Raw genomic sequence first — 22,624 nt, forward strand, 5'->3', positions numbered from 1 at the left:
ATAAGCACCATGTGAGTGTTAGCTGTTATTGCTGGGGGGAGGGGAGGGTATTTGTATGTTGTTCTTGTTTCCTGCCACCTCTAGGCTGTTCCTGCCGGCCAGCAACGTCATGGGGTTCTTTTGCAGCAGCATTCCAGAATGGACACAAAGCCCAAGATCCAGGTCAGATGAAGGGCGGGACCAAGGAAGTGCTAGCATTGGACAGACCGGGCCCCACTCCGCGACACTCAGACTTGATTGTCACCATCAGACACCACACTGACCACTGCTACCACCTTTCTGAGCGAGTTCTAAGCCCTCCTGTCTTTGTATCCCTCACTTGACATTCAAAGTCCTGGGCTGGAGCATCCACATGGCTGAGCCCAGGTTGTGTGTCCCCGTCCTACCTGCCAGGGGTGCGAGGAGGGGTCAGCAGTCCCCTTCAGCTTCAGTAGTGGGTGATGGGGACTCCCACAGTAGGGTCTTCCCCCGAATGGCAGGAGGGTTTGGAGGCAGGGAGGCCAAAAAAACAAAGAAAGGCCACTCAAAGGAAGCCTAGTGCCTAGGCGGGAATAAAGAGGGAGGCGACTGGGCCTTTCAAACCTGACCAGACCCAAAGCCCCTGTGATCACCCACCAACTTCTACTGCCACCCCTATGGGACACTGGTCCATCTTGTACACTCTGGTCAAATGCAGATGGAATGCTTTGGCCCTTCCCTTTACAGCCCAGCGCAGAGCAGAAGGCAGGCCTAGACATTCAAAGAAGATGTTATATCAATGGCCCAGGGAGAATGAAAGGGAAAGGAACATGGACATCTATTCATTGATTCCATATCCATTTATTCGGCACCAACCAGGTACCAATATAGCAGAGGATGAGGTCCCTGGCCCATGGGGCTTACAATCTAGTGGGGAAGAGACTCAAACCGGTAACACATCCATAGATGAGGCGACTGCAGGGCCTGAAATGTGAGAGGGACGAAACAGAGAGAGGAGCTGGGGAGCCCTTCAGAGGGAGAGGTCAGGGGAGGCCTCTTCGAGCTGAGGCTGGAAGGATGAACAGCCAGATGCGCAGAGATGGGGGGCAGTTGTGGGCTCCAAGACGTAGGGGCAGGAGCAGGCTTCCAGAACAGAAAGGGTGGCCGTGTAGCTGGAGTAAATGAGAAGCTGAGTGGGAGGAGGAAGTGAGGTAAAAGTCAGATAAAGAACTGGCCTTTCATTGCAGCCAATGGGAAGCCACTGGGGGCTGGTTTTTTGGTTTTTTGGGTTGGTTGGTTGTTTTCATATGAGGAGGGACTTGTCCTCAAGGATGAGTCAGGAAGAAAGAGGAGATGGGCACAGTCCAGGTAGGTGTACGGTAGAAGTAAGGTGAGGGCTTCCCCCATGCTGGGCTCCTGTTTCCTCAATGACATGAGGCTTGATCATCGCAGCATGAGGGGTGGGGGATAATGGCGGGACATGTGTCCATTAGGCCATGTCAGGCTTCCAGGGTCCAGGATGGAGCCATGATCTAGCCCTAAGGAAGCCAGGCTCTAACCAGCCCTCGTGCTCACCAACACCTAGCGGTTCCCTAGGGAGACGGAGGCACTTCCTTGACTGGCCCCTCCCCTGCCACCGAGAAGAGACCAGTGGTAGCAACTGAAGCCTCAACCGTCACAATGAGATGTCACCTACAGCCACCGTCATAACCACCGTCACCCTCACAATAGGCACAAGGACAGGATAGGAAGCCCTGCTCCTGGGAGTGAACGGGACCCTGTAAGCTAGCTGCGGGGGACCTGGGGAAGACACGGTCCTGGGACAGAGCCAGTGGCGTGCTGGAGCTGGCTCCCCCTGGCTTGTGAGAGCTGAGTCTGTGAATCTCCTCCCAATTCTGCATGCAGTAACAGCAGGGGGAGGCTGAAATCAAGCACAGTGGGGGAGTTTTCGCAATTTTTCCCAGCTACCCAGTTCACCAACATACCTCTGGACAGAGCCTTGAAGACAGGGAGAGACCCTGACCCCACCACTTGCCCCTGTAAACTCCAGAGCCTGGAGCAGGATCAGCAGAAGGAGGCAGCCAACCACGTCCACAGAGTCTGGAGGGTAGGCCATCTGGTGCGGGGGGATGTGGGTGGAGACAGGAGGTCATCTGCCCCCAAGATACATCTGATAGTGAACTGGGACCCTGCATATTAGCTCAGGGACATCACCTTCACCGGAGCCTCTGCTCCAGCCCAGGAGCCCAGGAGTGGGCTCCCAGCCAGGCCGTCTGACTCAACATCCGGGAGTTGGAATCCTGGGCTGGGTCTGTCCTGGAAGGTCTGCTTCTCCCCGTTCCCTGATCTCCCTGACCCTGGTCACAAACTGGGCCTGAGCCTGGTGACAAAAGATCTCCACCCAGGCCCAGACAGAGCCCCACCCTGGTTCTGGGTTGGGCTCTGATAGGCCACAGAAAACACTCTCACCTCCATCTGCACACAGGCCCTGGCTCAGCCCTAGACTCACAGGCCCCTGCGCCCCAAGCAGAGCAGGCCTGGAGAGGGATTGGCTCAGCACCTCTGCAGTCCTCCTGCCTGGAAAAGCAAATGGTGGAAAACAAAACAAAATTAAAAGTCACCACCAGCTCCTCCTTGCTTTAGTGACACATCTCTGTCTTAGGAAATAAGGCCTAAAGGCAAAGTACATTTTCTAAGGCTAACCCCTCTCCACCTCTGCCAGGCTCCCTCTTTGATTTGGAGGATTCTTGCCCTAAACTGTTCCTCCCACTGTCCCCAGACACAGGCCTCCCTGTTGCCAGGAGGAGAGAGAGCTGTGAAAGTCCCAGGAACTTCATCTGACAGCCTAGGGGATGGAGGCCAGGATCTTATCTGGCTTATGGACTTGGGCAAGACTCTTCTCTTCTCCAACACCTCAGTTTTCCCATCTGTACAGTGGGAGATTTAGCCCTCCTGCTCTAATATCCAAAGTTAGGAAACCTGATGGAAATTCAGGGCCCCGTATTCAAGCATCAGAAGGGCTGTCTTTTCTGGATAATTCAGATCCAGGGGACCCACAAGACCCAAGAAACTTTTCCTAGAACTTGTATGGGCTACTGGGTCCAAGTACTGGCATATCCTCTCAGTTCTGGTACCCTGTACTAGTGACTTAGCTTCTCTGGCCATCTGTTTTCTCATCTGTCAAATGGCAATAACACCAAGTTTGTGAGGATCAAATGAGGTAGTGGCAAGAAAAGTGCTTTGTAAGCTGCAGGGTACAGTACTCCTGGGAGGCAGGGACAGTTATTATTGCTGTCGGTATGGGTTGATGTTTTGCCTTCCAGCAGAGCCCAGAAAGTGGACCAATCTGGCCTAGCTCTCAAGTGGGAGATCTCCTCAAAGTCTCTACAGGACCCTCGACCCCAGCCCTGCCAAGAACCAGCTTGAGCCCAGCATAAGCCTGCTACCTGGCCTCCCTACCTCAGGACGGGACAAATCTTCCTCACTGGACCCCAAAGATTGCAGGCTTTAGAGCTGGACCAGCCTTGGGGATCCTCAGATCCCATCTCCTTATAGTGGCCCAGATAGGAAAGGGGCTTGCCCCAGGAGGCACACAGCATGTTAGTGGCAAAGCTGGGCCTCAGACCCAGCCCTCTCCTTCCTATGAGACTCTTTGCTCTAACTCTGGCCTCTAAAAACAGTGTCCCCCTGGAATCCTGACAGCAGCAATGCCCCTGCAGCTGCCGCAAGTCAGCAGACCCTGGCCAGGCCGGGACTCTGAGAGAGAGGGGCTGTCCAAGGCATCCCTCCACAGGCTTCATGCTCTGATGGGCTCTCACCTCCTCCAGAAAGCCTTCCCTGACTGGCACCCAGAAAGGCTCAAAAGTGACTTTCCCCCCACACCTCCCCTTTGACAGAAAACCCCTTAAAGATGAAAGGTGTCTGCCTGCCCGTCTGCTAGCCCCTACATGGAGTGTCTTCAGGGTAGAAGACAGCTGAATTCTTCTGGGCTTCCCACCACAGGGGCCTAGCCCAAACTGAGGGCAAAGGGAATAAGAGGAGAAGAAAAGGGGAGGGGAGGGGAGGGGAGGGCAGGCTGGGCAAGTGATCACTGCCCTGGGAGTTTGAGACCCAAGCCATTGGCAGGTCAGAGGGTGAGGCTGGCAGGACTGGAGACCCGGAAGCCCCGCCTCCTTGGACTTCAATTCCCCGGGCCTCCCTCCCTCCCCCACGGTCCATTCCCCCAGGGCGGGCTCCTCCCGTGGGAACTGCTGTCTCAGCAGCGGCGCCCAGCCACGCGGCTGCCAGGAATGAGGCTGGGCAGAGGTCGGGGCGGGCCTGGACAGGGCTGCCCCTTGCTCGGGCCTGGGGACCGGGCAGCTCTGGGCCGAGGCGGGCAGGGAAGGCAGCTGCGTGGGCCCTGGGAGCTGGTCGCGACCTTCTGCTGCCTGCAACAGCGGCCGGACAGCACCTGGGAGCTGGTTAGAGGTGTAGACTCCCAGGTCCTACCCCGGACCTGCTGATTCAGAATCTGCATTTTAACAAGATCCCCAGGTGACTCCTAGGCACATCACAATTTGAGAAGTCCTGTTCTAACAAGAGTCCGCCTGCGTGTGTACAGGTTAAAGAAAAGGCGCCTACAAACTTCCAGTTATAAAATGAGTAAGTCACAGGGATGTAATGTACAGCATGGTGACTACAATTAATAACACCGATTGTATATTTAAGAGGTGCTGACAGAGTAGATCTTAAAAGTTCTCACCACAAAAAAACAAATTGTAACTATGTATGGTGACAGATGTTAACTTCTTGCGGTGATCACTTCAGAGTATAAGCAAATATCTAATCATTATGTTGTACACCTGAAACGTATAATGTTATATCAATTATATCTCAATTTCAAAAATTAAATCATGAACAAAAGACATAGATTACCTTCCTTTTATTTCTTCTTTAAGTTTCAGATAGGATATTATCTTTTTTCCCCCCAAATTAGGAATGTATAAGTAGGATTATATTACCTATGAATTGTATTCCATCACAGGAAAGAGGTATTGCAGAATATTTGTTATAAAATGGAGCGTGGGGGAGGGGAGTGCCTGGGTGGCTCAGTCAGTTAAGCATCCGACTTCGGCTTAGGTCATGATCTCATGGGTCGTGAGTTTGAGCCCCACGTCAGGCTCTGTGCTGGCAACTTAGAGCCTGGAGCCTACTTTGGATTCTGTGTCTCTGTCTCTCTCTGCCCTCCCCTGCTCTCTCTCTCTCTCTCTCTCTCTCTCTCAAAAATAAAGAAACGTTAAACATTTTTTTTAAAAAAATGGAGCGTGGGGTCTGCTGGGGCTGGAAACCCACTGATGAGAACCCGCTCCTGTTTTCAGTCAGCAACCTCAGCCCTGAGGAGACAGAAATGGGGGTGAGCAGCCCTTGAACCTGAGAAACTTCTAGTCTAGCAGGGGTAGACTACTCTAGCAGACTCTAGCTTCTACTCTAGCCGACTTATATCACCCACCACTTTCCTGAGCCTCAGTTTCCTCACTCATGGAATGGGCATAATTAATCATCAGTCATCACCACTTCTAACAGGCTCCACCAAGCTTGGGGACATGGAGGAGCTTTGTGAGCAGCCTCAAACCTGAGGCAGGTGAGGTCCCAGAGTGCCCTGTTCACAGCTCAGCCTTCTGATGCATCTTCCTGCCCTTCCAGCCCCCAGCCCTCCTGTTCTTCCCTCGAGCCTCGTCTTCATCTATGGTCTTACTCTTCTTCCTTCCTCCTTGATCTCCCCCCAGAAACACCTGTCTGAACCTTGCTCCCGTTAGCAAATTAGCACTGTTTCTGGAAGGAGCAAACATTCATTGAATGCCAAGTACACAGGCATCACTCGCACACTGGGTCTTTTATGCCAGCCCTGAGAGGTAGGTGATAATGCCCCCAATAAACAGATGAGGAAACTGAGTCTCAGAGAAGGGGAGTGATGTGCATCCAGAGCGCAGAGCCAAAAAGAGGCCCAGATGGAATAGGAACTCAAGCTTTGGGCTCCCACTACCGCAGGCTTCCTCAGCTGGAAAGCAGGAACCAATTTTCAATGACCTTAGGGAGGACTAAATTTAAAGTCTCGCCTCAGGGATCTGGCTGTGGCCACATTGCACCACTCCCTGCAAGATCTGCTTCTAGAAGAGTGCTCCTTCCTCCTTTCTTCAAAGCATCCCTTCACTTATTCCATGAATATTTATTGAGCGCCGAATAACCAGCAACACGGTTCCAGGAGCTGGGGTACACAGAAAACAAAACCAGGCAAAATCTCTGCCCTCCTGGAGCTTCTGTTCCAACGGGGAAAAGGAAAACAAACAAACAAACAAACAAACAAACAAACACACGTGCGCGCGCGCACACATAGCCACCCACCTACCCCCCCTTCCCCACACACACACAGCATGATGTGTAGATGGCGTTGGGTGCTATGGGAACCATAAAGAGAAGAGAAGAGGTCTCTGGGGTGGGAGATTGCCATGCTCATTGGTTAGTGAGCAAGGCCTCGGTGAGAAAAGAACCTGGAGGAATGAGGGAGAAGCCAGGTGGCTCTCAAGAATGAGTTGGGCAGGGGCGCCTGGGTGGCTCAGTCGGTTGAGCATCCAACTTCGGCTCAGGTCATGATCTCGCAGTTCGTGGGTTCAGGCCCCACATCGGGCTCTGTCCTGAATGCCTGCTCAGAGTCTGGAGCCTGCTTCAGATTCTGTGTCTCCTTCTCTGTCTGCCCCTCCTCCGCTTGCACTCTGTCTCGCTGTGTCTCTCAAAAGTAAATACACGTAAAAAAAACATAAAAAGAGTGAGTTGGGCAGATGATAGAGCAATCGCAAAGGCCCTGGGGTGGGACAGGAGCATCCAGGAGGCCAGTGCACCTACAACAGAGGAGGGAGAGGAGAGGAAGAGACGAGGCGGTGGGTATCCTGTAGAGCCTTGTGATTCGAAGGACTCTGGCTTTCTTCCAAGTGAGATGAAGGTATTGCAATGGCGTGATCTGGCTTATGTTTTAAAAGGATCACCCAGGCTGCTGGATTGCAAATAGACTGTAAGAGACAAATACAAAAGCAGGGGGCCAGTAGGGAGACTCCAATAATCCAGGAGAAGGGCGATGGTCACGAGGTGGCAGTAAGTGGCGGTTGGGGGTGGGATGGGGTCAGACTTTGTATTCAGAAGGTAAAGCCAACAGGACTTACTGACACTTGATGTGGCACGTGAGCGAAAAGGGAGTAAAAAAATCGCTTCAGATTTTCAGCCCAAGAACTAGAAGTTGCCATGTGCTACGGGAGGAGCATTTCAGTTCGAGAATTCCGCTCTGGACGCGTGAAGTTTGAGAAGACAACAAACATACAAGAACAGATGGTTCCCAACTTAACGACGGGTCACCTTACAGTCTTCTGACTTTACAACGGTATGGAAGCGATATGCATTCTGTAGAAACGATACTTCAGATTTTGATTTTGGATCTCTCCCCAGGTTCGAGATAGGGGGTTAGATCCTGGATCCTCTCGTGACGCTGGGCAGTGGCATTGGTGGCTCCCAGTCACCCAGCGATCGCAAGGGTAAATAACTGATACATTGACAACCGTCTCGCACCCGTACAACCATTCCGCCTGTCACTTCCAGGACAGCATTCAAAACGTTGCAGGAGATATTCAGCACTTTATTACAAAATAGGCTTTGCGTGAGATGCTTTTGCCCAACTGTAGGCCGATATAAGCATTCAAGTACGTTTAAGGTTGGCTCAGTTAAGCATCCGACTCTTGATTTCAGCTCAGGTCGTGAGGTCATGGTTCGTGACATGGAGCCCCGAGCCAGGCTCCTCACTGACAGTATGAAGCCTGCTTGGGATTCTCTCCCTCCCTCCCTTTCTGTGCCTCCCCTGCTCATGCACTCTTTCTCAAAATAAATAAATAAACACTAGAAAAATAATTGCATAAGCCTGGAATTGGGAAGCGAGCTCGGGCCTAGAATACGTAAAGCTGGGGTTTGCCAGCATGTGGATAGCCTTTAAAGCTTGAAACTGACTGAAATCACCAAGGGAGTGAGTACGGACAGAGAAGATGCGAGGACTAGGGAGTGAGTCCTGGGCATGTCACTGCTTAGAGATTGAGGGAATGAGGAGGCAACAAACCAGTAGTCAATGAAATAAAAACGTCAGGGCGGTAGACTGTCTTAGATACCAAGTGAAGCAAGTGTTTCAAGAAGGAAGGAGTGATCAGCCACAAGTAATTTGCAGGTCTAGTAAAATACGAGGATTCAGAATTAACAATTAGAATGGGAGGAATTTTTCAAATCACATATATGCTAAGGGACTTATATCTAGAGAACTTTATATCTAGAGGACCTACATCTTTAGATATCAAGAACCCTTAAGAGTCAACAATGTTAAAAGTAATACAATTACAGGGGCACCTGGGTGGCGCAGACGGTTAAGCGTCCGACTTCAGCCAGGTCACGATCTCGCGGTCTGTGAGTTCGAGCCCCGAGTCAGGCTCTGGGCTGATGGCTCAGAGCCTGGAGCCTGTTTCTGATTCTGTGTCTCCCCTCCCCCGTTCATGCTCTGTCTCTCTCTGTCCCAAAAAAAAAAAAAAAAAAAAAAAAAGTAATACAATTACAAAATGGGCAGAGGACTTGAGAGATGTTTCTCCGAAGACACAGACAGCCAATAAACACACGGAAAGATGTTCAGCACCATTAGCGATCGGAGAAATGAAAATCAAGACCATTCCAACACCACCTCATACCCACTAAGATGGAGCTAGTGACAAACGAAACAAGTGTTGGCGACGATGGGGAGAAATTGGAACCTTCGTATGCTGCTGGTGAGAATGTAAAATGGTGCAGCCACTGTGGGAAAGTCTAGCATCTCCTCAAATGGTTAAACATCAACTTCCCTTATGACCAGCATTTCCACTCCCAGGAATATACCCAAGAGGAATGAAAACATATGTCCACACAAAACCTTGACAACACCAAGAATGAGCTCTAACTATAGACTTGGGATGATTGTGACATGTCAACATAAGCTCATCAACTGTCACAAATGTACTGCTATGGTGGGGGTGTTTATCATGGGGGAGATTATGCGTGTGTGGGGGCAGAGAGCATATGGGAACTCTCTGTACCTTCCTCTCAATGTTGTTATGAATTGAAAACTGCTCTCAAAAAAAAATTTTTTTTTTAATAGGCTCCACGCTGGGCTTGGAGCCCAACAAAGGGCTTGAATTCAGAACCCTGCGATCAAGACCTGAGCTGAGATCAAGAGTTGGATGCTTAACTGACTGAGCCACCCAGGTGCCCCTAAAAATATTTTTAAAGAACTTGCACATGACTATTCATAATAGCCACAAAGTGGAAACAACCCAAACGTCTATCGACTGATGGACTGATAAATAAAATGTGGAATATCCACCTATCCACAGAATATCATTTGGCAATAAAGAAAAAGTGAAATACTAATGCTACAATATAGATGAACCTTGAAAACATTATGCTAAGTAAAAGAAACCAGTCACAAAAGACCACCATTTATCTGAATGTCCAGAAAGGGCCAATGTATACAGGGACACAAAGTCAGTCGGTGGTTGCCTATGGCTGTGAGCTGAGGGGGCTCGAGGGAAATGGGGGGTGACCGCTAGAGGGTACAGGGTTTCTTTCTGGAGTAATAAAAAAAGTTCTAAAATTGATTATGGTACTGGTTGAACAACTCTGAATGTACAAAAAACCACTACACTGTATGCTTTCTATGGGTGAAGTGTATGCTATGCAAATTATACCTCAATAAAGCTATTACTTAAAGAAATTGATGATTGGACTCAGCAATGTGAAGGTCACAGGTGACCTTGACAAAACAGTTTCGGTGCCGTGGTGGGGACAAAGGCTGACTGAAGTGTGTTCAAGAAAGAACAGAATAACTGAAGACAGTGAGTACAGACATTTTCAAAGAGTTTGCTACATAGAGAAATGGAAGGGAGATGTGAGATCAAGAGAGGTGTGTTTTAATTTTGTTGGGTTTTTTTTTAGATACAAGAAATTATGTTCTAACATTAATTGGAACGATGCAGTGGAGAAGGGGAAATGGCCAGAGTGAAGTCCTTGAGCAGGTGAGAGGCAGGGGTCCTGGTGTATAAGTGGAGGGGTTGCCGCAGAGAGGAGCAAGCGGGGTTCATCCGAAGCAGCAGGAGGGAGGCTAGAAATGAGGCACAGACCCAGTGATTGGGTAGGTGTTGAGAGTCTGCAGAAATTCTCCTTTGATTGCTTCTATTTTCTCAGTGATGTAGGAAGCGAGGTCTTCCGCCAAGAGGGGCGGGGGAGGAGCTGTCCAGGACTGGGGGGAGGAAGAGAGTTAAGGAATTGTGCCTAGGACCGCAGGGGAGTGACAGCACCGGGCTCTACTCTACGGGGAGGACAGCCACACAGTGCGCAGGGCCCCCTGGAGAGGCCCCCTGACGCTCAAGTGAGACCTGTCGGCAGGACTGTGTGTCTTTCTCCAGCTTCAGTCAACTGTGGGGTACAAAGCACAGCTGAATTAACCAGGGCGTGGTTTTGCCAGGTGAGCGCAGTTTAACAAGAGGGGAGCAAGGTGGGTGAGGGTGTGTGCAAGGAAGTAATTATAATGATGGTCTGTGGAATCAAAGCTGGTTAAGGAGGCTAGAAACAATGGGGGAAAGGTGGGAGGATCAGTGGACTGAAGGGCCTGGTGAGTCAGGACCCAAGGCAAGGTACTGACAAGGTCCAGGAAAGTACTTTGGCCATGAGGGGCTGAGGCAGGATGGATGGCAAGAACCATAGAGGAGGGGAGGGGTGATTCTCCAGAGGCAAGGATTGTCCCTGCGTAATCGAACAAACCAAATCATCCTCAGAGGCAGGCCCAGGGTAGGACCTGGGCGTGGGGTTCAGCCAGATCTGGGTGTGAAGCCTGTCCTTCCAACCATGGGGCCCTGCACAAATTAATTTGTTTCTCTGAGCCTCAGTTCCCTCTCATGCAAAGGGAGAGATCACTCCTTTGTCAAAAGATTATGTTCTGAAAATGGAATAAGAAACTGTATGGAAATTGCCTAGTGTGGTTCCAGGCACAGGGTGCTCAGTAATGTGGGCTGATCCCAGAATGCTCTTGTCTGGAGTTCCAGGGCAGAGGAGGGGCCGATGTGGAAGCCAACACTCTCCACAGGACCTCTTCTCCTTCCCACCACCTCAAATCGTAGGTGAATGGAAAAGCCTGACTCCATTTCACCGCCATTTTACAGAATAGGAAACTGAGGCCCAGAAAGGGAAAGTGACTTACCTATGTCACTACCACTCGACTATCATAGAGAGTAAATTTCCTTTTAAAATCAGAGTCAGGGGGCACCTGGATGGCTCAGTCGGTTGAGCGTCCGACTTCAGCTCAGGCCATGATCTCACGGTTCGTGGATTCGAGCCCCGTGTCGGGCTCTGTGCGGTCAGCTCAGAGCCTGGAGCATGCTTCGGATTCTGTGTCTCCCTCTCTCTCTCTCTCTCTCTCTGCCCTTCCCCTGCTCACACTCTGTCTCTCTCTCAAAAATAAACATTAAAGAAAAAAAAACTTAAATAAAAATTAAAAAAATTTTAAATTTAAAAATAAAATCAGAGTCAGAAATTAAAACAGGAAATCTATACTGGAGGGAAAAGGCTCATATATAATATTTGAAAGCCAGATGGACTTGACTCTTCAGAGGGTACCCCAGCCATTGTTCCCCTCCATCCCCTGGGACAATAAAAAGTTGGCCGTGGTGAAGGTGAAAAACCCTCCTGAGATGCCCCTGCTCTCTCGTCTTCTCTCTCCTCTTCCTACATCCCCAAATCACACACACTCCCAGGGCAGTGATGCTCAGGTCCTGCCATTGGGCAAACATTGGTCCGATTAGCTTTGAAACAGAAGTGTCAACAGAAGAGTGATTCATAGCTCAAGCATTTGCTAATTGCTCTTCCTAGGCCAGACAGCAGGAGGGAGAGAGAGGGAAGGAGATCTCTAAGTTTCCTTTCTTAGAGAACTTGATTCTAGAGCATGGGGTGGCCCTATCCCCGGCTGCCCTCATGGGGCCCTACCCCTGTGCAGTTCCAACCCCAATCAGTCTCCCTGGGCAAACCCCTCTGGCTCTCTGGACACCAGTTTCACCATACATAAAGTGAGAAGTGAATGAACAAAATGACTGTCACAGCCCCCTGCCCCCAGCTCGGGCCTTCAGAGTTGTAGGAATGTATGGTCTGGTACCCTCTCTGCTGCCCGGCCTGTCCAAGGACAAGCACAGGGAGATGGGACAGAAGTGGATCCAGAAGCTGTAATGGGAATGCAATCTCCTTAGGGAGGCTTTCTGCGATCACACCCCCAACGGACATCAATCTCTCCAGTTCTCTCTCTCTCTCTCTCACATATACACATGGCTGCTTTCTCTCCCGTTCCCTGTTTTATCTTCTTAGCACTATCTTAAATGTCTTATTTATCTGTCTCCTTGGCCATTGTCTTTCTACACTAGAATGCCAGTTCTAGGGCAGGGACCTCGCCTATCATATCTCAGGGCCTAGCCCAGCCCCTGGCACACAGTAGGTGCTTAGTATATATGTGTTGGTTGGTGGATGAATGAACGAAGGAATAGATACATCTGGAGGGTGGTACCAGGGCTGTGCCAAGGATGACTCTGTGATCTGTGCCAAGTCTTCCATGAGGAGCAGTTGAAAAATAGGGCTCTGGAGTCAGGAGACCTGGATTCAAGTCCCACCCTGCCAATTAGTGGTTGTATGACCACGTCACTTGACCTCTCTAAACCCCCGGTTTCTTCATCTGTAAACTGAGTTATAATGATCCCACATCTTGAGGCGTATTTTTAGAAATTAGAGGTCATGTATGTAAAGCGACCTGATACATAGTAAGTACTAAGTAGATGTTAGTTTCCTTTCTTTTCCTTCCTCTGCAGGGGCATGGAGGTGGTAGATCAGGGGTTTGAAGACTCTGGGCTCAGCAAAGGAAGTTTCTCGTCTATTTCTTCTCTTCCAAAAGAAGGGAAAACAAAATAGCAAGGAACTTTACTGAGAACGGTGCAAGGGACTTACCCATAGTCACACGACCTAGCAGTGGAGCAAGGTCCCCTTCCTTGGGGAAAGAGGAAGCTCCTGATCCCAGACAAAATGGAAAGAAGGGCGAGGGTAGGATCTTGCTTGTGGGGGCCTCCAGAAAGAGGAAGTGACTGCTCTAGTCAGAGAGTCAGGCTCCTGACAAGCTGGTGATCCTGGAATGTAGTTTATCATTTGTAGGTCTTGGTTTCTCCTTCGGTACATTGGGAATATCACTCCTTGCCCAGCCTGCCTTACAGAATGGGAGAGTGTTAGGAGAATGATATTTAATCTAAGAGAAAATATTGTAGTGAAATATTGCCACAGGTACATATTTTAAAATCAGAAGAAAAGATGAATTTAAAAATAACAATGAGGGGGTGCCTGGGTGGCTCAGTCGGTTAAGCATCTGACTTCGGCTCAGGTCATGATCTCACAGTCCATGAGTTCGAGCCCCGCATCAGGCTCTGTACTGACAGCTCAGAGCCTGGAACCCCCGCTCGCTCGCTCTCTCTCTCAAAAATAAATAAACATTTTTTAAAAATCTAAAAAAAAAAAAAAAAGAAAAGAAAGGAATAAGCCTCATCCCTCTAGGCTCTGTAAAGTGGGAAAGAAAAGCATGTAAATATATTATTTCAGCAGAATATACGAAAATGTTTTGGCAACCATAAATAAATCAAAATTTAAAAAATATTTATTTAACATCTTCTCTGGGACAGATAAAGAAACGGGCTCAGAGAGGGTAGTGACTTGCCTGGGGGCACACAGGACCTGATAAGGCTGAGAAGAGGCTGGCACGAAAGACTTCCACCAGCTGCTCAGGAAGCCCCTACCAGAAGACGGTGCAGAGGAGCCCAAGACGCTGGGTCAGGAAAGCCAACCCCCCATTTGCAGCTGCTGTTCATCCTCTAGCCCCGTAAAGGCCCTGGGTCTGCACAAGTGTAATGGAAAGAGCATGCGCCACAGATTCTATAGCCCCGGTTCAGCTCCAGGGCCCCAACTCATTTGCTCTGTAACTTTGAGGGAGTCACGCCCCCTCTCTGAGCCGGTTTCCCCTCCCTTCAATGGGAGTGTTAACGCTAGCCAGGCTGTGGTTGGCAAGGGCCAATCAAGAGTGCATTAAGTAATATCTACCTTAGTACACACAGAGTTCATTACCTTTCTTCAACTCTGGAAGAGCAGGAGGAGCGCTGTGTGGAGTCGAACAAGTGGCGCAATCTCTCTGGGCTTCTGAAAATAGCAGATGACCAGGACCAGGCCAGGGGCCTTCTAAATTCCTTCCAGCGCCAAAAAGAACCCTGGAATTTTTTAGTGGTCCAACTCCGCTACAAACTCCACACAGGTCACTTCCCTCCCGTCTGCCCCTGGAGGGCGCAGTCCCTTTAAGTCTAGGCCTGCCCCGGCCCGGGCCAATCACTGAAAACAGAAGGTCTTTAAGGACCAAAGGAGGGAATTCAGTCCGTTCAGGTGGGCGGGACAGGGGCATGCCACCCAGCCAATCGGAATCTCCCTAGCGACGAGTGACCAAGGTGCAAAGCGCTGCTGACCAATGGCAGAGGCGCAGGGAGGCGGGGCGCTCCCACTGTGTGACAGCTGTCTGGACCAATAGACATGTCGCCCGCGGCCTATAAGAGTCCGCTGGGCGCTGGGCTACCGGCTCTAGGGTCGGTTGGTCGTCGCCGTCGGAGGTGTGCCCTGGGTTTGCCTCGCCGTCGCTGCCTCCCAGTCCCTGCAGCCGCGCCCCTCGCCTTGGCCCCGGCCCAGCCGCTCTCCCTGCCCTTCTCCCCTTAGCCACCCCCCGGTTTCTGCCGTCGGGGCCCGGGGCCGGGCTAATGATGCCGTCGGAGAGTGGAGCTGAGAGCCCGGACCAGGCAACTGCGCAGGTGGGGACGGCTGCGGCCTCGGAGGTGGCCACGGCCGCCCCGGCAGGCGGCGGCCCCGACCCGAAGGCCTCATCGGCCTCCCTCGGACGGCACCTAAGTGGGCTAGGCTGGCCACAGGTGAAGCGACTGGATGCGCTCCTGAGCGAACCGATTCCCATTCACGGGCGCGGCAACTTCCCTACTCTGAGCGTGCAGCCCCGGCAGATTGTGCAGGTGAGAGGGCACTGGGAGGGATTATGGGGTCTCCAGCCTGAGGTTCTTGTGCTGGAAGGCACCCAGAGTCTGTTCGATTCGCTAGACAGCTAGGGAACCTGAGGCTTAAAGAGGCACAGGGACTGTAACAAAATCGCACAGCGTATGGATAGTAGACCATGCGCCCTCCCCACTTGGCTCTCCCTTCCCCCGCCTCTGGAGAGCCCGATCGAACCGTTCACCCTTGCCTTAGCTAGGAAATGGGAGGAGAATGGGGAGGGACTTGGCTGCGGGAAGGGGGGGTGGGGAGAGTGGCGGGTGAACAGATCTGCCTCCTCAGACAAGAGATACCAGGCAGCCCTGAATGGGTAGGTGTTCAAAATCGGGGTTTTTTCACCCCCAAATCGTCATGGCTGGGCCTCACCACCCCCACACCCCTTCCCTCTCTCAAGGTCCTAGGGTCAGACTTTGTCCTGTGCTCCCACAGCTCTTGGCTCAAGAGCCCCGTGGCTAAGTGGAAAAGCCAAGAAATCCCAATAAGGACTCCCTCCCTCTCAACTGGGGTTGTGGCAGGAGGAGATTAAGCACCACGCTGGACCTGGTGGCTGCATGCCGAAAGGCAACGTCAGGTGTCCAGTTTAGGTGTCTCTCCTCTTCCCCAAAGTTGGAAATGAAGGCTGACCCTGCCTCCTGAAGAACAGGAAAAGAGAATTCTGGCAACCCCTCTCCCCATCCTCAGACTCCTTTTTCCCTTTACCTAACTTTTCAGCACCCCTAAAATTACTCTTCCATTTGCGTGACCTAGGTGCTGTCATACTCTGAAATGCCAGAATATGGTAATTACTGTGCCCATTTTGTGGCTGGGGAAGCTGAGGTTCCAAAAGGGGCAGTGAGCTGCCTAAGACTACCTAAAGAAGTGAAAATCAAACCAAGAGAATCATAAGTCTTCTTGGGAGCCGCCTGCTGCAGGTTCAAGGTTTCCAACCCCTTCCCCAGCTCCTAAGACTCAACTTCTGAGTCTTAGGGAAGTCTTCTGATAGAGACCAGAAAATCCAGCCACAATTCCTGGGTATTCCTGCCAGTAGACAGACTTTCCTTCGCTGGAGTTATCCATAGAAGCTAGTGAAGCAGGCCACTCCCCTGCCTCCAATTGCTTCCACTGAGGAGGAGGGTTGTAGGCTAGGGGATTACCTCGCCCTCCCTCCCAGGGAATGGGAGGGGGTGGGGGCAGATTCCCCAGGGCTGACTCACCCAAAGCCCCAGTGGTGCTCACTGAGGCATTCCTCTGCTGCCGGCTGTCATGGGGTAATTAGGAAAAACCAGTTGAGGGTTTCTTTTTTCCTTAGGACTCTCAGGTCAACCTTGGGGCCCCAACTACCGTATCTCCAGGACTGTTGTCCCAGACATGGGGGAAGGCAGAGCCCAGTGCAGAAACACCGCTCTGCAGGGATGAGATGTGCTCTGGAGGGGAAGTCCCTGCCAAACTGCCTTAACTGGTGCCTGCTCTGTGTCAAGCCCTATTCAGGACACTAGGGCCATGGATATGACTGGGACCTCTGGGAGCACTTCTCTGCCTTTGAGATGCTCCCTGCCAGGTGGGGGGACTGCAGGCCAAAAGGAGCTGACTTTACAGGGCAATAATAGTACAGTGTTCTCCTAGACTAGGGTCAAAGATATCACAGAACAGGGAGCTGCTAGCTGGCGTGGGGAGAGGCAGGGGAGACTTCAGAGCTGCACCAGGAGGCTGGACATCTGGCGTCGGGGCCTGGACTGTTATCAGTTTTGCTGGGCCCAGTGTCCCCATCTGTCCAATGGGATGGGTTGGACTACTCTCCCAACACCCTTTCAGGTTTCAGAATCCAAAAGGAACAGGGACCTTCACCTGCCTGCACAATCGCATCCACAGGGAAGGACGTCCATCTCCTGGTGGGAATCAGCAGCTGGCAGCTTCACAAACTATTGGAATATATATGTGTGGTGGGAGGTGCTGCATGTGTATGAGGGGGTGGTAATGGGCTTGGTGTGTGTGGGGATGGGGGCCATCCGTGCTGGCTGTGAATAGAAGTGGGAGGTGCTCCAGGTGGGGGGAGTAGAGGAGGGGTGTTGGGTGTGTGTAATGGGGGATGCTGGCTGCCCATGGTTCAAGAACCAGAACCTTTCTCCCTCTGTACCCCCCCCCCCTCCCAAGACGTTGCCTACGGCAGCGATCTGAGCAGTTAGAGATGCTATTCCTGCTTGTACCTGAGCTAGAGGGACCCATTCTCCTGTAGGAGGCCCCCCTGTCCATAGCTCTGGGAGGCCCGGTTCTAATTAAGCTCAGCTACTTATTGGCTGTGTGACCTTGGATAAGTCCTTTGCCCTCTCTGGGCCCAGGGAATTGAAGGAGGCAATCTGATCTCTCCAGCTGCAGCCAGAGGGCCTGCATCAGGCAGCTCCAGAGTCAAGTGTGGCAAGCCTGCTGGCTGACAGCACCTATAGTCCCCCTGTAGGTCTTGGCAGCGGCCCAGGAGCAGAGTGGTTCTGGAGAGGCCCTTGGCACAGGAGAAAGGAGGGTGCAACCGCTGCCCCCTTCGTGGCTGGAAAGTCTGATTCAGGAGGTTCCAAGCTGCCCTGCAGTCTTTGGGTGTGGCGGTATCTGGGGTCCGCCTGCCAAGCTGGCTGTAGTCACACCTGGGAGAGAGAGACAACAGCTGCTGGCTGGCTGACACAGGAGATTTAACAAGGGTATTGCTACCTCCTCACCAGGCCAGATGCCATGCCCTGGGGTGAGCATCAGCCTGGGAGCAGGAGCTGGCACTGAGTAAGGCGCAGTCAGCTCTGTTAGGACCTGGGGAGGGGGCTGGTCTGCTCTGCAAGTCTGGCAGGGTCCTTGGGACAAGGTCTTGCCTGCTTCCCTCCTTGGCCCTGCAGGGGCATGGCTGTCAGGCTGTGGGTTACAAGTCCCACAGGCTAGACTGTAGCAACTGGCCCCTTACTTCCAGCTTCCCCAGTCTGTCTGGCCAAGGCATCTCCCAAACCCCACCTTCCTGTTCCTAACTACCCTGGCTCTGAGCTTCAGTGACTGGACGGTCACCCTCACTCTGAAATTTTGAAAGACAGGGAGGATTAGAACCCTGGGTTATGGTCTCTGCTCCTTCTAAACCCTGGAATGGCAATGTGATACAATGAGAGTCAGCCACACCTGGATTTGAAGGTGCCTCTAAATGATCTTGGGCAGATGACTACACTCCTGTGAGCCTTGGTTTCCCCATCCATAACTTGGAGAGCATAAAGACCTATCCCCTGTAGATTCTGCTGAGAAGGTCCAGGCATTCAACAGGTGCCTGATATTCCCCACCCCACCCCAAGCTCCTCCCCTCCATGTTCCTGATGGCCAGTTGCTTATCCCCATAGCCATTATAGTACCTTCCCCCAGTCAGGGTCCTCCTCCCGGAAGCCTTCCTGGAGGGAGCCGCCCGCCTCAGATTGCCCCACTGCAGCTTGCCTCCTCAGCACTTAAGTGCATTCTTTGCGGTAATTCCCTGAGAAGCGAGGAGGGCAGCCCAGCCCAGTGCTGGGCGCTGACTTGGCAGCAAGGCAGGGTTGCAGAATCACTCAGGACAGGAATGCTGCCTGGTCACTTTCAGGATGGTGTGTGAGTCCTCTGGGTTGCTAAGAAAACCGAATGTCTGGGCCCAGCTTCTTTCTTCTCCCCGCACTGTCCTAGGCCCAGAGAGATGCCTCTGGCCAAAGGAACAGACCCGAGATTGCCTGTGGTGTTCCTGTGTCAGCAGATGGGGTCTGCTACCTCTCTTCCTACTTGGGCTGGGTGCCGAGCGCTTCCCGAGATGATCACCCACCTCCTGTCTCAAGAGCAGAAAGTGCCTGAGTTTTAACTTCCAGCCCTGCCACTTCTAAATGACGCCCTCTCTGAACCTTAGCCCCCTCTCGCCCCCGTAAGCCTCAGTTTCCTCATCTCTAAAACAGGTGTAACATGTGCTTCACAGGGTCCTTGTAAAGATGAGTTAAGATGAGTGTGTGTGTCATAGCCAAAAGAGCATGCATGGACTGGAGAATCCAACCCACCTGGGCTCTACTCTCTGACCTTGACACGATTCTTAACCTCTCTGTGCCTCAGGTCCCCCATCTGTGAATTGGGATACTAATGCCCAAATACAGGATCATTGTCAGGGTTAATGTAGTAATGTGGGTGAATGGGAATTACGTTCCCAACACATTTGAACAGTTAGCATCATGCCTGGCACAAAACAGAGTGTTTTACTTGCAGTTTTGGAGAGGTAGAATCGCACAGTGGTTAAGACCTGCACTGAGTTTAATTCACCAGCTGCGTGACCCTGGGCAAATTACTTGGCCCCTCTGTGCTTCTATTTCTCCATCTGCAAAATGGCATTCATCGTATCTACCTCATAGGGCAGGTAATGGAGAATTATGCACGTTTATAGCCTAACGTATAAAGTGCTTAGACCGGGACCTGGTATTTAGTCAATTCTACGCGTCTGCTATCATCGGTGCTATTCCTTCTGAGTCTTTCCTCTAAACAAGTCATACTCCAGATTAGGAAATCAAAGTCGAGAGGGTTAAATGGCTTTCCGAAGGCACGACAGCTGGTACGGGGTCAACATGGTTGATGTTGGCGTGATTATCACGGGGAAGCCGGTGGTGGACCCCCGGGGGGGCCCAGACTCCCGCCACCTCTCCCTCCCGCCGTCTCCCCCGCAGGTGGTCCGCAGCAGCCTAGAAGAACGGGGACTGCGCGTGCACGGTGTGCGATTGCACGGCTCGGCTGCCAGCCATGTGCTGCACCCTGAGAGTGGCCTGGGCTACAAGGACCTAGACCTGGTGTTCCGCGTGGACCTGCGCAGCGAGGCGTCCTTCCAGCTGACCAAGGAGGTGGTGCTGGCCTGCCTGCTGGACTTCCTGCCGGCCGGGGTGAGCCGGGCCAAGATCACGCCCCTGACGCTCAAGGAGGCGTACGTGCAGAAGCTGGTGAAAGTGTGCACGGACACGGACCGCTGGAGCCTCATCTCGTTGTCCAACAAGAGCGGCAAGAACGTGGAGCTCAAGTTCGTGGACTCGGTCCGGCGCCAGTTTGAGTTCAGTGTGGACTCCTTCCAGATCATCCTGGACTCCCTGCTTCTCTTTGGCCAGTGCTCGTCTACGCCCATGTCTGAGGCCTTCCACCCAACGGTGACAGGTGAGAGCTTGTACGGGGACTTTGCCGAGGCGCTGGACCACCTGCGGCACCGCGTCATCGCCACGCGCAGCCCCGAGGAGATCCGCGGTGGCGGCCTCCTCAAGTACTGCCACCTCCTGGTGCGGGGCTTCAGGCCGCGGCCCAGCACCGATGTGCGCGCCCTGCAACGCTACATGTGCTCCCGCTTCTTCATCGACTTCCCCGACCTGGCGGAGCAGCAGCGCACGCTGGAGCGCTACCTGGAGGCTCATTTCAGCGGGGCCGACTCAGCCCGCCGCTACGCCTGCCTGGTGACGCTGCACCGGGTGGTCAACGAGAGCACCGTGTGCCTCATGAGCCACGAGCGTCGCCAGACGCTGGACCTCATCGCCACGCTGGCGCTCCAGGCGCTGGCTGAGCAGGGCCCCGCCGCTGCGGCCGCCCTGGCCTGGCGCCCCCCGGGCCCCGACGGGGTTGTGCCTGCCACTGTCAGTTACTACGTGACTCCTGTGCAGCCTCTGCTGGCTCGGGCCCACTCCTATCCCACCTGGCTGCCTTGTAACTGACTCAGACCCTCGCCACAAGGGACTGGGCCTTCCCTGAGAGAGTGGGGCCTCCCGGAGTGTGGAGAGGAGGTGACCAGAGACAGGCGGCCGCTCCCAAGTGGCCCCGCACCGCTGCAGGGTTGGGCCTCCTACTAAACAGAAGGGACCCCCACTCATCCCCGAGTGAGGCCCCCGTGGGCTTAAGGCCAAGCTGGGGTTCTTGGTAGACAGAACCACACTTTTGGACCAGCATGGTTGTGGGGTGCAGGGGCTGTTTTGTCTTGGGGGCCAATTGCCCTCAGGACACGAAGCATGTTTGGGGCGATAGCCTCCATGCTTATCGTCTTAGGTAGATTTCTGCGGCCTAGGAAGGTCTTGGGTTGGTTTCCGTGGCCTAAAAAGGGTCTTTTCGGCTACGGCCAACCCACAGTGATCCCTGCAGCCCACACAATGACCAAAATATGGTATGGTATGTGAACTACTCACTTCGGGTTGGGCCGGACCCCTAACAAGGCCTGGCCATCCAACCTGGCTAATCACCGGGAGGAGGAAAACTGAGGCACGACGCAGATACCTGGGTTTGCAGAGGGATAGGTTTAGCCCAGTCCCCAAACACCCCCACCCCAAGCTGTCAAGGTGTGCATTGGGCAGGAGCTAGGCCGCTGGGGGGGAGCTAGGCCGCGGGACACACTCCAGGTCCCCTCTGGGGTGTTGTTCCCTTCCCGTGTGTTGTGAGGATCCCTCCTGCCTGGGAGCTTGTTCTCCGAAGGGTGCTGGACCCAAAGTGGCCACAGCCAAGTGCTCTCCCCCACTGGCCTGGTTATGCGTCCCCACTTGGAGGAAGGGGAACCATGCCCCACCCCCTTTCCGATCCCTCTGGATTTGTCACCATTTTGCACTCTGAACACCTGCCAATAAAGATTGTCTACACTAAGCCTAGCACCATGCTTTCTCTTGGGAGAATGACCTTCCATGGCTGTGGGGGCTATGGCTGCCTCTTCCAGCCTGCATCTGGCTTGCATTGAGGGCAGGGACATTCGGGTACCCTGGTGTCTGAGTCCTGGCTGTAGCTGGGGGGTTTCACCTCCTTCTCTCCATACCAGCCCCAGCTGGAAAACTGTGCTGGGGGCTCGTGTCTCACGTGTGACTTGTACCTGCAAATTGCCATAGCAGGTCTCTTGTGAAAGAGTAAACATTGCAGTGTTTTCCTACCTGGAGTCCTAATGACCCTGGACTTGGCCTTACACTCCAGTGCTCTGGGCTGCTTGACCCCAGCTCTGCCCACCCACTCGGGAAGCAGGTGGAGGACAAGCGGGATGAATCTGAATTGGAGACCCGTTCAGTAGTGGCAGCTAAGCCTGGGGGACTTCTAGCGTCGCCCAGAGCCAGAGCCCAGGTTCAGCCTCCCTACCTCAGGGGGAGGTTCTATCCTCTGGCTCCCTCTCTTATTCCCAAGGGCTGATGGGCACACTCTGGTCTGCTCTAAATAGGTCCCCTAAGAGGGGCAGGGTCTCTTCTTCCCAAACCCAGCTGGGGCCATGCCAGGCTGTCCAGCAATGAGTGGCAGCTGCACGCTCTCAGGGAGCTATTCCCTCGGGGCATCAGCCAGTCACTGGCCTGGACGCTGCCCACTGTTTACCCAGCCTCTTTGATCCAAGGATTGCAAAGCCCTTAACACAGACAACCTCATTAGTGGTTTCTGAAGTGATGGCTTGAGGTTCTAGTCAGGGTGAAAAAAAACAAGGCCTCAGAGGAGGCCCCAGGTGACCTGGGTGAGCCCAGCCAACTCATCGGCTCACTAAGTT

General features: G+C 52.8%; 1 protein-coding gene and 1 long non-coding RNA gene across 2 annotated transcripts; one reads left to right on the top strand and one right to left on the bottom strand.

Moving 5' to 3' along the window:
• Positions 1–799: 799 nt before the first annotated feature.
• On the bottom strand, positions 800–14,486 carry LOC131505195 (uncharacterized). Its single transcript, XR_009258301.1, has 2 exons — positions 14,185–14,486; positions 800–1,147 (listed from the first exon to the last, which is right to left on the bottom strand). It is a non-coding gene; the product is annotated as an uncharacterized LOC131505195 (long non-coding RNA).
• Positions 14,487–14,654: 168 nt separating this feature from the next.
• Positions 14,655–21,753, top strand: TENT5B (terminal nucleotidyltransferase 5B). The gene is made up of 2 exons (XM_058718476.1): positions 14,655–15,122; positions 19,821–21,753. The coding sequence occupies exons 1-2, from the start codon at positions 14,859–14,861 to the stop codon at positions 20,838–20,840; spliced, it is 1,284 nt and encodes a 427-aa protein (XP_058574459.1). The 5' UTR covers positions 14,655–14,858; the 3' UTR covers positions 20,841–21,753.
• The last annotated feature ends 871 nt before the right edge of the window (positions 21,754–22,624 follow it).

This window comes from Neofelis nebulosa, chromosome 2 (genome assembly GCF_028018385.1).
Source record: "Neofelis nebulosa isolate mNeoNeb1 chromosome 2, mNeoNeb1.pri, whole genome shotgun sequence".
Lineage (NCBI taxonomy): Eukaryota > Metazoa > Chordata > Mammalia > Carnivora > Felidae > Neofelis > Neofelis nebulosa.